Below are 15,954 nucleotides of genomic sequence, written 5' to 3' on the forward strand. Positions count from 1 at the left end.
AGACAAGCTGCGTTTTACTAACTTCCAAAAAAGATGAAGCTGGTGAGGGAACGAGTGTTTATAGTCGCTGTAATGTAAGCGATAACAGGAACTTGTTTTGCAGATGTTCCACAATGTCTTTAAAAAAAAATAAAAACTTTAAATGGATACAACTGGACAAATCGTTGGCAAATTGCTGTTGTGGAAGAAGAATAAAACACTTCAGGACATGGTGTTACTGGAAAACAACATCGTGCTTTATACGTTTTATTGCTTACTGAAAGGGAAAACAAAAATGGCGTGTTTGAGTTCAGGAGCACTTTAAAGAAAAGGTAAAACTGCGGTTTATTTGGAGCTGATGTCTGATCATCTCCTGTGACGTTTCATCCTTGCCGTCATCATTCGCTTGTCATCACCGGCTCTTGGCTCGGATGCGAGTGAAATGTCTTAGTGGCTTGGATAAAAGAACACGGCACATGGCATGCACTACAGAGTCCTAGGAGTTCCTTGAGTTCAGGGACGCTTTTTCCTCACCTCGGTTCACTCAGGACATTGAATCCTGCGCCAGTTGAATGCGTGTACATGGAGGAGTCTTTTTCATGTCTATACTGGCTGCCTTGTGGCTGCAAAAGTTCACAGTGTGGTTCGGAGAGCTCTTATAGGAGAAGAGCCGCCTCCTCGGACGCGCTGAGCTCCGGTCGAGTGGGTCGTTCTGTACTGCAGATTTCACAGCCGGGCCTCGTCGACTTGTTTATGAATGTACATGAAGGGCACGACCAACCCAGCTAGAGTGGAGGAGAAGAAAAAAAACATCCATTAGCGTCTGCTCAAATTAATGGACGGATCAGAGCGTTTTCTCACACATTACACTGCTTGCGGAGTCGGAATCAGAGCAAATCTGATCCTGTCAGTTAATATGCTATTGTGAAAACACCATTTGGTTTATTTTCTTGTGGTTTAAACTTAAAAAAAAAAAAATCCACAAATCTTTTTTTGTACGCCAAATAAGATTTGAATGTCCAAAATGAAGCCTTACACGGACTTCTCTTTTACCTTTAAAAAACAAAAGGAAGGCTTCTCTGACCCCTCCTACCGTGTACTTTTTCGTTCATTCATTATTCTATTTTGGAATGAAAGACGAAATTTAAAAAAGGGTGCAGCTTGGTAGTCTGGCTAACGCGACTTCGAAGCTCTCCGAGCATTTGGTCTGGCCAAGCTATTAAGCCAAACCGTTTCCCAGAGCCCGTGGTTGACCCGCCTCCCTGAAATGCCTCAGTTTGCTACTGGTCGAAGCCAGAAAAGGCTGTGACGAAGCTTAAACCAATCACATCACTCTTTCCTCTGACGTATGTGACGCGACGGGGCTAACTGGTAGATTAAACTCTTACCGAAGCCGGTCGGGAGCAAGGCGAAAGCGTCCTTCCTTTCAATAAATACCTCCAGGGCTGCTCTTTGCTCCGTTTTCAATGAGAACTTCCCGTTGAATGCTTTCAATACAGCATCTACCGCTGTGTCAAAGGCTTGCCGCTGCTCCATGTTCGTAATGTTTCTAGTGAATGAAGCGCTTCCGGCATAGATTCTGTAAACAATCTATGGCTTCCGGTCGCAGTTCTACTACGTCACTGCCTTGAACACGCCTCTACCCAGGGCCGTTGGAGATGCTCAAAGTTGATTGGTTCCCGATTTTTCGGGAGCTTGGAAATGCTGTAGATAGCCTGAAAATTCTGTCCCGCGCAGACCTCTAAAACCAGACTCAAAAGGGAACCCATCCTCATTTGGGCAACAACAGACAGCATGACTATAACATTAACAGTGTTAACATGAAGTCAGTTTCGTTGATGTTATAACTCTTAACTGACTACCCTTCCCGGGACAGACATACGGATGGACATCGTCACGACATAAGGGGTGTTCACACGGCAACTTTTACTCCGGTGTAGCACCGGGGCTGCCCCGGTAGAGCGTTCACACAGTACAAAGTTATAGCGGTGTAGCCCCTGAAAGCTGCTTAAACCGGTGCAAATCTAACCCTGCTCGGGAGGTGGTTTAAGAAATTTACTCCGGAGTAAATGCTAGTTTGCGGGGCAGCACCGATATAAAATGGGCCGTCTGAACGCTACAGGGGTAGACTCGCTACGCGTGATGAGAGTTGATTACATACGGGCATTGCATAATTTGCATCCTGGTATTTTGTGCTTCCAAAATGGCGAATATCAACAACAACAGAACTGCATGTCTTCCAGTGTTGCCAGATTGGGCGGTTTTAAGTGCATTTTGGCAGATTTGAACATATTTTGGGCTGGAAAACGTCAGCAGTATCTGGCAACACTGGTGTCTTCATCCACGTTGTTTTCCCGGCCCTTGGTGATGCCATGACAACCGGGAAAAGGAAGTACATTTTCACGCATGCGCATATTTCATTTCCGCATTACTACTATCGTATAGCACGGTCGCAAAAACTGCCGTGTGAACGCAAGTGGGGCTGCACCGGTGCTAACACGCTTCTCTCTAGTAAGCAGGTTTGTGACGTGTGAACGCTCCACAAAATTTACACCGGTGTAAGATATATCGCAACAAAATACATCGGTGCAGCATCGATGCAAATATGTGCCATGTGAACACCCCTAACATCCCCCTTCAGGCCTTTTGGCCAGTGGGGGATAAAAATTGTGAGGGAATTGATTTCAGGAAGCAAGCACACCTTGATGAAATTGTCAAAGTACAAGTTTGTTAATACTGGGAAAACTCTGGGAAAATTTGCCCAAATTAAACGAAATTTCAATCTGCGTATAACTGTCATATAACAAAGCCTTTTGCCAAGTTTGGTGAAATTCCTCCACAAACTGTGAGAGGAGTTGATTTCAGAAGAACGTACACCCTCATGAAATTGTCAAAGTACAAGTTATTTAATCAAGGCTCAAAACTGGGAAAATTTTCACAAACGAAATTAAATCGCAGTACGAGTATTACCGTCATATAACAAGGCCTTTTGCCAAGCTTCGAGAAATTCGTCCAAAATTGTGAGAGGAGTTGATGTCAGAAAGCGAGCACACCTTCATGAAATTGTCAGTATAATTTTGTTAATCAAGGGCTGAAACTCTGGTAGAATGCGACCGAATTGAACAAAATTGCAATCTGTGCATTACCGACATAGAACAAAGAATCCTGCCAAGTTTCGTGAAATTCCTCCAAAAATTGTGAGAGGAGTTGATTTCAGAAGGTGAGCACCCTTCCCGGGACGGACGGACATCGCCACGACATAATCCCTCTTTGGGCCTTTCAGCCAGCGGGGGATAAAAAACTGGCTATTTTCCTTTTTTTTTTGCGATTTAATTTTGTTTTATAAAGGAGAAATGAAAATTAAGTCCTTTTTAAAAATTTTTTTTGATATTCTGTTTCTTGGCAGGGAAACAAAATATGACTTGTTTTTCCATTATTCATTTTTGGATTTTGAAAATGAAAATCAAAAATACCATTCGTGTTTCACTTTCTCATTTCGCTTTCTGGAAGGAAAAGACAATGACCAACACATACACGGACTGTTACATGAGGAAACGAATCCAAGAACGCGTTAATCAAGCACGCGGTATCCAGTTGAACTGTAACGCCGGGTTATGGAGAAAAACAAGTGCTCCTTTGTTTTTCTGTTTTAAAACCGGAAAAAAAAAAAATCAAAGAATTAACGGAACATGGATTGCGTCCACTACTTCTTTTCTCTTTTTGTTAATCAGCATTTCTGCAGCGCTGCAGGTCTCGTGACTGAAGCGGTTATTGCATTTTTGAAAATGCAGTGCTTCTTATTTGTTCGCTACACAGTTTTATTTTATGAAAAATGACAGGTTTTAGCTTAAGTGTAATTTAGTGAAGTGTGATCTTTTTGTCTGAATAGTTATGAGACAGGATGCATCTGAAACAGGGAAAATGCTGCCTCAGGAGGAAGTCGAACAAGACAGCGAGGCATCAAGGACAATTCGAAACTGTTCAAACTTTCATTTCCTGTCTTCAAAGATGCCTTCGATTTGACCCCAGTTTAAGGTGACATCGATGTGGCCTCAGTGCTTCTTATTACCCATAAATCTGTGAAGCAGCTTCATCAAGTGATGGGGGGTGGGGGGTGGGGGGGGGGGTGGGGGAGTGTCTTTGGATACAAATATACACTCACCGGCCACTTTAATAGGAACTTGTTCTTGAGTCTAAGATCCCTGTTCTTGCTTTTCTGCTCACCACGGTTGTAAAGAGTTGCTATAAGTTACTATATCCTTCCTTCCTGGCAAAAAAGCTGGAACCAATCTGTCCATCTTCCTCTTGACCTCTCTTAAGCCTAGGTCACAACCGGACGTATGATTTTTTGGCCGTGCGATTTTTGGCATTTCCCAAATCGCTGCGTTTTTTTTTTTGTTCATGGAGAAAGACGCGCGTTGGCCGCAAGTTTGTCTTGCAACCTGAAAAAAACGTAAGCGCCCGTAGAGTTTGTTTGACATGACAAAGAACCTCTGCGGCCGGTCTGCGGCCAGTCTACGGCTCGAAAATCAGCACGTCACACGCGCGCCCTCCGTGCGTTTCACGCGTGCCCTCCGTGCGCTTCTTGCGTTTTTTGCACGTAGACCGGCCGTAGGAGCACGTACAGCCGATTGTGACCGAGGCTTTATCAACAAGGCGTTTGTTTCCACCCACAGAACTGTTGCTCACTCACTTGATGTTTTTTGTTTATCGCACCATTCTGTGTTAGACAGACTGTTGGGTGTGAAAACCCCAGGAGAAACCTCAGCGGTTTCTGAAATACTCGAACCAGTCCATGTGGCTCAAACCAACACCCATGCCACAGTGAAAGGCTGATCAGAGAACCGCATCTGACAGCAGGCTGACGTATGGGTCTTCCTAATAAATTGGCCAGCGAGCAGGTTTTTGACAAGTTTTCTGCCATGAAATAAACATCGTACAATCTTATAACCCTGTAACTATTAGTTGAATATGGTTTGTGAGGCATCGGCTAGCCAGCTAGCTCACCCTTTGCTTTAGTTACATGGCATACTGACGTCGCACTGCTAGAAGATGCCTTCAGGCCAAAGTCCTGCCTGAGGAGACACCTGTAGCAGCGAGGCAACAAGGCAGCAACCTTGTGTTTTGAATGCAGCCACAATGACAAAACTCCTAAACGCTCGGGCAGGGCGGGGCTCGCTTTCAGCCTCTATTTATGATGTCACCAAAAAGTAAAATGCAATCCCAATTAACAATGATAGTTTTTACATGATTAATGTTCGTGAGATTTTCATTAAAGGGGAACTGAAGTCATTTTTAAACTTGCTTCATTTCTTAATTAACGTGTTATCAGGCCCGGCGCCAGGAACAGTTTACTAAGGGGGCAATTAGAAATCGCAAGGGGGCAAATATTTTTCATATAGTGTGTAGTAGTGATGGCGGTCTGACAACGTGTTTCAAACAATTAACTGCGCCAACCACAAAACCACGGCCCCGAAGGTTGCTTTAGTCCGGGAAAATCATGTGTCATATTACCAGGGCAGTTGCGCTTTATCAACACCCGTGCCCACCTGTTAACCCTCCCCTCCAATTTTCTCACAGACACGTGGTACAACCGGAAAGATGCCAAACATAAAACACCACACACAAACCTACAGACAAGTCCTTTAAAGGTCCCATGGCATGAAATTTTCACTTTCTGAGGTTTTTTAACGTTAAAATGAGTTCCTCTGACCTTCTTAAGTCACCCCAGTGGCTAGAAATTTCATAATGTGTAAACCAAACTATGCCCAACATTTGAGAATGGCGCGTCAAAACGGTTGATAAACTCTTCCCTTTACTACGTCAGCAAGGGAGATGATCCCCACGCCCCCCCATCTGGATTCCCACCCACTGTATGGATTGCCTGCCCAGCTCAAAAGTTGCCACCAAACATGGAAGTTGCGCTGTACATGGATGTGACAACACAGAAAGGAGTCTGTTTTTACTGCCGACGGGAGAGCCCCTGAAGACGCAGTGGCTTAATTTTATTTACTCCAATAATACGCCGTCGAGTCTACCTAAGACGGTGTATGTTTGTCGGAAGCATTTTCCTGAGGAATGTTTCCACAACTTGGGACAGTACAGGGCAGGTTTTGCACATCAACTGTCACTGAAGCCTGGGTCTGTACCAAGCATCCCTGCCGCATCAGCCACAAACACCGAACAAGTAAGTGTATAACTGTTAAGTCGTTTTGCCGTGTTTTAAAATCGGTGCCACGTTAGCCTTGCAATGGCTACATTAGCTGTGCAGCTAACCGCTTCCTGCAGTTAGCCAGGTACTCTGCGCTACAAAACCAAAAAGCATGCAGCATGCTCTGTTATAATAGCCAATCAAAACAGTTTTTACAAAGACACCCACATTCTTTTTTTTAAGTCACTCGTTCATTTTTTGTTTGTTTGTTCAGTAAAAACCCAAACATTTGTTGAATTTATTTTATTTCCTCGCGTCGCACCTTAATGACGTCAGCGTGCGGTATTTTTCCCTTCGCGGTTTGTTCCTTCTCTCTCGCCATAGTAAGACACCCACATCCGCTTGTTCTGACCCACTGGAGGTAGCGTCACAGTGCTGTTAGCCAATCAGAGGTAACACGTTTACATGTCATGAATATTAATGATAAGACCCGCCCCCACCCTCTACCCTTCCCCGCCTCCTGCTTCTCATTAGCAAAACGACGCACTGGGAAAAGCGCTGAAATGGGGCTTTCTCCCAGGAGGCTATATCTACGTGCCGAGGGTTCATTTCGAGAAAGGCTGCGGATATAACAACCGGAAACCTCCACGAGCCCGTTTAAAGCATCAACAAACCACCATGCCATGGGACCTTTAAATTTAAAATACATACAAATAGCTCCGCGGCATGAAAACAAAACGTCAATGCAAGTCTAAGGTACTTGGCTCGGCGGCCAAAATCATAATTTAAAAAAAATCAACAGACCCCGCGGCTGCACCAGTAATAGCCTTCCTGACTCGCACCGAGTCAACGCTAACCACTTAATCCGCGATCCCAGTTTAGGCGTGTAGGGGACTAAACACTCTGAAGTGATGAATTTTCACCCCCGCTGCATGGGGGTGACGTCAACGACACATATTCTTACGCTATTTGCGCACAAAGCGGACCATATATGAACACATGCACCAACATAAACGGAGATAAACTTAGCCTACAAAGAAAGAAAATGGATTCACAATATTGTGATTGAATTCGTTTAATTCGGAGGGGGAAAGACTACTCCTGTAAACTGACTGCATATTACAGGATACTGCAGAGACAGTGCACTTTTAAGTGTCGTCATAACCAATCAGATTTGTTCTACCGTGCCAGTTTTAGTAGTGATTTATGTGAAATGTATTTTTGTGCAATGCGCAACCACTTAATATTTCGTATTTGAAAATGCAAATTATTAATACGTCTATAATACATTATATTTTCATAAGAAAACAATTAAGTGATCTGAGTCTCCGTTGAGGGGCGGGGCTGTAGCCACGAGGGGGCGACGCCCCCCCACGGCGCCGGGTCCGCGTGTTATTCAATTACGTTTTCGGTTTTAGTAACCTTATAGCGTGACTCGTATTGGCAACTAACTGCAATTAAATATTATACTTATCGGCCTGTTCGGTTTTTAGCCGTGTTGAATTTAGTTCGTTTGGTCCACGGCGGGCGTCGCTTATCCGCGCGATCTTCACGAGACTTCGAAACGTGACGCGTCAGCCAGGTGTCGGTGCTGCCATTTTGGAAACTGTTTTCCAAACGAAATATTGCACAAAAACGAGTTTAAATGATGATTACTGCCTACTTTTTTCAAACTTTCCTGATTGCTATCAAAACAAACAAAACTTCCGGCTTGATCACATCAGCATTCGAAAGAGGGCATGCGCGTCTTTTGGCAACCCCTGTGTCTGAAATCGCTCCCTATAGGGCACTATATAGCGAGGACGCCATTTTGTAGTGCTGTCCGAAACCTTAGGATTATTTACACCCTATATAGTGCACTCAAAGTATCCCACAATGCATCACGAAAAGCAGTGTACAACGATGGTCACTAACCAAAGCAATATATCCCATCATGCATTGCGGTCACGCTAAAAGAAATCAAATTAAAAAAAAAGTCTCAAATGTGATTTAATAAAAGGCAGCGGGGAAGAAGGAAAAGTATTCAGCCTTGATTTAAAAGAACTGAACGCTGCAGGTACTTTGTATTGATTAATGTAGGAAATGCGCTCAGTATAATATGGATTTATCACAAAAACACATGCGTGTATTTATTATTTTGAAACCCACCAGCCGACTGATCTGGCACGTTTTAATTGTTTGACAGTAATGACGTAAATACCAGCGCGACGGAGTAGTGTCCGAAAGCGTTTTTCATTTTACCAATGAGCTCACTGTATAGTCCTCTATACAGTAATTCCCCATATAGGGAGTCGTGAGTAGTGAACGAGTGAGCGATTTCGAACACAGGGTTGGTCACTTTGATTTCCGCTGTACGTTTTACTTCCGGAATCTCGTTTACGGCCGTTGCTTTGACATATGGACTGATGTATTACAGAGCGTATTTCAAACACTCATAGCTTGCTATAGCAGTGACAAAATAGCGATCAAAAATGCATTCCGATATTTAATAAAATGAAATAAACAATTTTGATAATTTAAAAAAAATTGCCTTCAGTTCTCCTTTAATAATATTAACCCTGGAATGCAGTGCGTTCACAAAAACCTGAAAATCCGTAGTGGAAAAGGTTTATCCAGTGTGAGTGTACCTGCGTGTTTGTGGGTCTCACCCCGTGTCCAGCCAGCCTCTCCAGGTTCCTGATGTCACTGATGCTGTGCTTCCCGGCTCCGCCCCCACTGCTTCCTGTTCATTCAAAAACAGTCGCACATTCACGTACACGGCGCAACACACAGCTCAGGGTCAGAACGTCAATTTGCTAGGATTTAATCCACATCCACCCAGATATAGAAAACACCAGCTTGAACTTTAATGAACGTCACAGCTCCAATGGATAAAATTAATATAATAACAGATCTGCCAAGTCCAAAAAGGAATAAGGAGGAGGACAACTTTTTTTTTGTAAGAAAGAAAAACAAACCAAACCAAATAAAAAAACAAAAACAAAAAAAAAACCCACATTTTTGATCTAGCCCTTTTACTAATCAATTTCAGTATAAATACACAGGTGAACCCTGACCCATCAACCCTCCCAATGGCACCAACCAACGCCAGTCCCACCTGACAGCCAGACAGGGTAAGGCTGTCCATGCCATCCCAGATGCCCAGGTATAACAGGAGTAGATGAAGTGGGGGAGGGAAGACGGTAGCAGAGGGAGGGAGGGAATGGTGGGAAAAATTAATAAATGAAGTAAATGAAGTCCCGAGGTCCTCTCAGCGCCCCGCCCACCCCAAGCATGCACTCTGATACCTGCCTATTCTTGGTATTGCACAGCGCGCCTTATCCTCTTTTAAATGCTCTACACATTAGGAAGCACACACCATTTGCCCACCTTCAACAAGAACAACATGATAGACTAGGGCAGGGGAGGAGTGCATGTGGGAAACCTCTGCAGGTGCTTCGCTGCACTCCTCGCTTCTTTTAATGCAAATACATTTTAGAGGAGGCTTATATCTTTGATTATATAGGGTGCGGGGGGGCGTGTAGGTGGAGATCTGGGCAGGTTTTCACCCTGCACGCCCTCTTCTTTTAATGCAGTACACTTTAGAGAAGGCACACATTCTTGTCATATACAGTCATATATAGGATAGGTAGGGCGTGTTGTGCGGAGGGGCTGGTGTCGGTGTGTGGGGGCCCGGAGCCCTACCTCATGCAGTACCTCCCCCTCCCTTCTGTCGTCCCATCATGACTTAGCTTGGGCAGGGGCGGCTGGCACCATAGCCATGAACAGGTGCTCAGGTAGTCATCGTAATTAACTATTAAAGAACTATTATTTTTAGAATCACTATCTATAAAAAAATTTACTAACACAAAGGATTAGCAAATAAAATACTCCCCACCCTCCTTCATTATGATCCAGCTTCTTTCTCCCTGGCCCGACACTAGACCAGCACTGCTTATATACACTCACACATGTGCTCACTATCACAAACTCTGCTCCCCCCCAACATACACACACTGTCCCTCCACCCATAACTCAAGGCCCAAAACCCCTCCAAATCCCCCTCCACCTCACATGCACTACCCCTAACCAACCCCACCCAGCCTCCCCTATACAGCAATATAGCTCTTGTTTATCTCTGTCGAATTTGTCTCCATGTGTCCTGTTACATCTCTCTGTCAACATATTAGTAGTACTGTCCAGCCTTTGAAACTGTTGTTAATGGTACGTCAGTGTTTCTGCTGTATGTCATGTGTATGTATTAATTTGTTTCATTCTGTCCTTGATACTTTGTATTTGTTAGCAAATAAAAAAAATAAATAAATAAACAATCCTATAAAAGAACCGTGTAAAAAAAAAAAAAAATTATAATATATATATATATATATATATATATACACACACACACACACACACACACAGGTGTTTATAGGAAATCATGCACTGATTGGTTCAGAAATTCGGACTATTTTTCGATAATCACATCGAGTGACTCGGCAAAATGGCAGCCGATCGCTTGGTCACCGTAAGTGAGGAAGAATTACAAATTATACACTACCGTTCAAAAGTTTGGGGTCACCCAGACAATTTTGTGTTTTCCATGAAAAGTCACACTTTTATTTACCACCATAAGTTGTAAAATGGGCGGCACGGTGGTGTAGTGGTTAGCGCTGTCGCCTCACAGCAAGAAGGTCCGGGTTCGAGCCCCGTGGCCGGCGAGGGCCTTTCTGTGCGGAGTTTGCATGTTCTCCCCGTGTCCGCGTGGGTTTCCTCCGGGTGCTCCGGTTTCCCCCACAGTCCAAAGACATGCAGGTTAGGTTAACTGGTGACTCTAAATTGAGCGTAGGTGTGAATGTGAGTGTGAATGGTTGTCTGTGTCTAATGGCCCTTTTCCACTACCCTTTTTCAGCTCACTTCAGCCCGACACGGCTCGCGTTTCGACTACCAAAAACCAGCACGACTCAGCTCGTTTCAGCCCTGCTTAGCCCCTAAAACTCGCACCGTTTTGGAGTGGGGCTGAAGCGAGCCAAACCGTGCCGAGTGAGGTTGGGGGCGTGAGCAGACACTCCCCTGTGCACTGATTGGTGAAGAGGAGTGTCCTCACATGCCCACACACGCCCCGCGAGCGCGCTGGGATCTGTAAACACCGCAAACCCGGAAGAAGAATAATTATGAATTACGAGAATTTCTGAAGCCTTATGCGCCTCGCCTCATCTATACGCTCTTGCCAGTATCTGTTGGCGTTGTCGGTGACAACAAGCCACAGCACCGAGACCAGCAACACTAACGACTCCATGTCCTCCATGTTTATTGTTTACTATCCGGGTCGTGAGACTACCGCTTAAAAGCTCACTGAATCAGTGACATACAGAGCATCGTGGACGAGTTCGCGGAGCGCAAGGCTCGTCGTATGCCCTTCAAATAATGCGCGCAGTAGGCTATTGATGTTTTATTATGAGCCATGTACAGTATGTCGCCGAATGTTTTTTTTTGTTTCTGAGTTACATGTTCGTTTGAAGGACTTAATGTGCAAACTAACATAGTTGCACCCCGTAGTGTTGAAATTGGTAAACACAGTGCATTCAGTGAGGTTTGCACCGCCCTCCTTTTATTTCTGACTCTTCCTGTCACCGTTGCAACCTCTGAGCGCTCATTCGTATGCCCTTCAAATAATGTGCGCAGTATAGGCTATTGATGTTTTATTATGAGCCATGTACAGTATCCTAATGTTTTTTGTTTCTGAGTTACATGTTCGTTTGAAGGACTTGATGTACTAAATAACATAGTTGCACCCGGTAGTGTTGAAATTGGTGAACACCGCAGTTGCGGACATTTTGTAGCCTAAAATGATGTTATGATAAGCTTTAATAAAGGGCCCGGTCATTTGTCCCGCCCCCGGCCCGGCTCTGACTTGTTCCGCCACTGTCACTGATGTCACTGTTTGCGCTGCTTAACGACATCACATGATGTCCACCCACTTTCGCTAACTCCACCCAATGTGTCCACCCACTTCCAGCCAGCACGGTTCAGCGCGGTTGTAGTCGAAATGCAACTCCAACAGCCCCGCTCAGCTCGACTCAGCTCGACTCGGCACGGCACGGCTCAGCCGCGTTTGTAGTGGAAAAGCGGCATATGTGTCAGCCCTGTGATGACCTGGTGACTTGTCCAGGGTGTACCCCGCCTTTCCCCCATAGTCAGCTGGGATAGGCTCCAGCTTGCCTGAGACCCTGTAGAAGGATAAAGCGGCTAGAGATAATGAGATGAGATGAAGTTGTAAAATGAATAGAAAATATAGTCAAGACATTTTTCTGGCCATTTTGAGCATTTAATCGACCCCACAAATGTGATGCTCCAGAAACTCAATCTGCTCAAAGGAAGGTCAGTTTTATAGCTTCTCTAAAGAGCTAAACTGTTTTCAGCTGTGCTAACATGATTGTACAAGGGTTTTCTAATCCTCCATTAGCCTTCTGAGGCAATGAGCAAACACATTGTACCATTAGAACACTGGAGTGAGAGTTGCTGGAAATGGGTCTCTATACACCCCTTTCACTGACGTCACCCGAAACCGGAAGTAAACAGACCCTGCGCCATTTTGGAAGACCAACAAACTCGTGATAAGGGGATAATAACGGCAGCGGTATGTGAACCCACGAAAATAAAGTGGAGTGGCAAACGACTTAAACAAACAAATCTGAGCTGTTTTATTTATGATTTATTGGCCCAACAGTAGACTTGAAAGAAACCTGTGTGAGACTTGGCAAAAAACTGTGGATATAATGGATAAGTCTGTGCATGATCTGCGGACACTTTGAGGTAAGCAAACGCAAGAAATTCAGATTTATAACATGCTAAAGTGGCCCCAAGTTGATAACTGTATGAGGAGCAAGCCTCCCAGACTTCTACAATTTAATAATAATAATTTAGGATGGTTTGGGGCTTGCTCGCTGCTGCCAGGTTGGTTGTTGAGTAGCCTGACTGTTTTTTTTTTTCCTTGCGTGTGGTATCATTGTTGACGCGAGGTTGTTTTTTGAACATGCCAATGCGGACACGATTTCCCCTGATGAGTTATGACTTCAGACGCGATGCGTGTGGAGTCCGCGTGATATTTGCGTAAGAGAGGCTTCTCATGTGTTTGGAGATCCGCGCTCCGAGACAAGCGCAAGCGCACACACCCCCAAGGGAAAAAAAGGAGCCCCCCGAAAATATCGGCATAGTTCGAACACTGAGTGTAGGCACTGGGTGTAAACAACAAATAGTTTACAATGTCTGGGTAGCAAACAGATGGCAGAATTGGTGTCCGGTCCTCCTTATGTTTCCATTCTCCCTTGCCGCGAGTCTTATCATATGGGTCAAACCCATCAATCACAGCCAGTTTCTCCACATACCGTGCCCTTTCTGCAGCTGGTAATGTACTCACATAACCAGAATTATCATCCATCGTGTCACTTTACTCTCGCTCGTACTTTGTTTTATATTGTGAGTGCATGTACTTGGTCTTCCAATATGGCGCCTAACAAAATCTCGCGGCGCGGTGACGTCATGTGAAATGGGTCTATACACGTATGGAGATATTGCACCAAAAACCAGACATTTGCAGCTAGAATAGTCATTTACCACATTAGCAATGTATAGAGTGGATTTCTGATTAGTTTAAAGTGATCTTCATTGAAAAGAACAGTGCTTTTCTTTCAAAAATAAGGACATTTCAAAGTGACCCCAAACTTTTGAACGGTAGTGTATGGTTGTTTTTTTTTTTTTTTAATAATCACCTGTGTATTTATAGGCTACTAAAACGGTTATCCGCCTCAGGCTGAGTGAATATCTGGAATTATCCATACAGGACACTTTTTCGATGGAATAAAAACGTGTGCTCTATTCCCTTCTAGCGGGTTTCGTTCATTTGGTTTGATAGCATGCGATATTGTTAGCGTATCGCTTATCCTACGTGTATTACGTCACTCTACGCAATGGAGAATGTTACGATATTCCATGATTGTCGAGACGACATGATGTCACACGTCGTAGACGTAAAACTTCCGCGCTAGCGAGTGAGCGACTGCGACAATTTGTAAACAAACATGGCCGCGTCGTTAAATACGCAAGATTTTGAGAGAATTTTGAAAGAAAGACGCGTTGAACACAAGAAAGGAATGTGCATGTATTATAATAATGATATTGGCTGGATTTTTCTCATGGCTTATCAGATATATTGCATTCGGCTACTTGTCTTTGACTCGTTCGGTATCATGCTAGCTGAATGGAATATATCTGATATACCACTCAACACCAGCCGACATTATTTAATTATTAACCTTAACTTCATCTTGAATAATTGTTCAATAGAATGTTTTTTTTTTTTCAAATAAATTAATATTTTAGTCCATAGTAGTGACACTTTTGATGACCCAGCTTGAGATTATGTTTAAAAGACTGGAGCACTGCTTTACGCCAGCTGCAGTGAGACGGAGAGTGAAGCTACACCTGTGCTGGAGTGATGGAGTCGGGGTGGCAGCGTGCTGTATCCTCTCCAGTCGTGACTGGCTGGCGCTGGGGTCGGTGGCGTTTTGGGTGCGGGTGCGAGGAGGGCGCTCTCCTGGTCCTGCTGGCACTGCTGCTGACTGAGGCGGGCGTGGCGCGCTGAGAGGAGATAAAGAAATGCTGTGTCTCCGTCTCGACACACGCCGTACGACACCAGCGAGCGCTGCTCAGAGCACAAACACTGACCTATGACCCAGCGCTGCACTCGCGGGTGGAAACCGTATTCGGCAAACATCTGGGGCAGAGACAGAGGTTAGGACACATGAGTGAGTGGATTGACCAGGCTCAGACACTTCACAGAACATCAATATGTTCATCCCTGAGCATTCTGCTTTCTCACTTACCTGCTGCTTGAGCGATGCCACGGTCATGTGGGGGACGATTTTAACCGTGACGCAACAGGACGATGTGGCATCTTCGACCACGACTGCCAAGCTGCAAACACGACACACACAGGCGTTTAATTCATACTCGATCCTGTGAATGTTACATGGTGCACAAAGTGTGTTTATTACATCGATAAAGACACATTTATAAAAAAAACAAAACTCAAAGTATAATCGATCATCTCTAATCTGATAGATATAGACAGAAATGACAAAAGTTAAAAAGCATTATTTAGTACCAACGAGCACATTTTGTTTCACAAGTGTAGTGTAAAGACTAAAATAAAAAAATTAAAGCGAATAGCAGAAGTTTGATATCGGCTTCTTGAAATATCTGCCAAAAAGCTAAAAAAAAAAAAAAATTACAAAATCTTTCATTTGACCTTTCAGAAGGACCAAACAAAAGCTGTGATAATCAAAAGGTAAATTTTCTTAACTCAAAGCATATACGCAGAACCATAGCCTCACTTTTCGTTTATAAACGCCTTGAGACCTCAAGAATGGCACAGGAATAGTTTTAAGCATTAACAATAAATCTAATAGTCATTTTTACGATTAAAGTGATTCATACAGGTAGCGGTCTGAGTGAATGACCATAGGAAGGCTATCGGTCTCGTCGCCATTTCCGCTATACTAAAAAACAGAGCTGACTGCAACTCCGATCCTCTATTTTGAGCTAATTTATCACCATGCCACGAAGATGTGTTGCTGGCCGATGCAGCAACACAACAGAAGGTGGATTTGTGTTGCATTCATGGACCAAGAATGTTCAAACTGCAAAGATTTGGACGCATTTTGCGAGAAGTTCACGGGCACACTGGGCGCCTACGAAGTGGTCTCTCCTCTGCTCTGCATATTTTACTGAAGACTCGTACGAGACCTCTGATCTGTTGAGGAGCGTTGGCTATAAGCCCGTATTGA

General features: G+C 44.2%; 1 protein-coding gene across 3 annotated transcripts in view; it reads right to left on the reverse strand.

Annotated features, from left to right (window-relative positions):
- Positions 1–214: 214 nt before the first annotated feature.
- The window catches only part of sharpin (SHANK-associated RH domain interacting protein), a 50,413-nt gene continuing 34,673 nt past the window's right edge, over positions 215–15,954 (reverse strand). Inside the window, exons 5-9 of one of the 3 annotated variants that reach the window (XM_060913869.1) lie at positions 14,992–15,082; positions 14,834–14,882; positions 14,591–14,746; positions 8,758–8,852; positions 215–764 (exon numbers count right to left, since the gene is read on the reverse strand). In XM_060913869.1, coding sequence (XP_060769852.1) covers positions 636–764; positions 8,758–8,852; positions 14,591–14,746; positions 14,834–14,882; positions 14,992–15,082 — 520 coding nt within the window. In that variant the 3' untranslated portion in view covers positions 215–635. Of the gene's footprint in view, positions 765–8,757; positions 8,853–14,590; positions 14,883–14,991; positions 15,083–15,954 lie in introns of all 3 variants that reach the window. The other 2 variants (XM_060913854.1, XM_060913843.1) reach the window with 2 other exon arrangements.

The sequence above is a fragment of the Neoarius graeffei genome, chromosome 1 (assembly GCF_027579695.1).
Source record: "Neoarius graeffei isolate fNeoGra1 chromosome 1, fNeoGra1.pri, whole genome shotgun sequence".
Taxonomy (NCBI): Eukaryota; Metazoa; Chordata; class Actinopteri; order Siluriformes; family Ariidae; genus Neoarius; species Neoarius graeffei.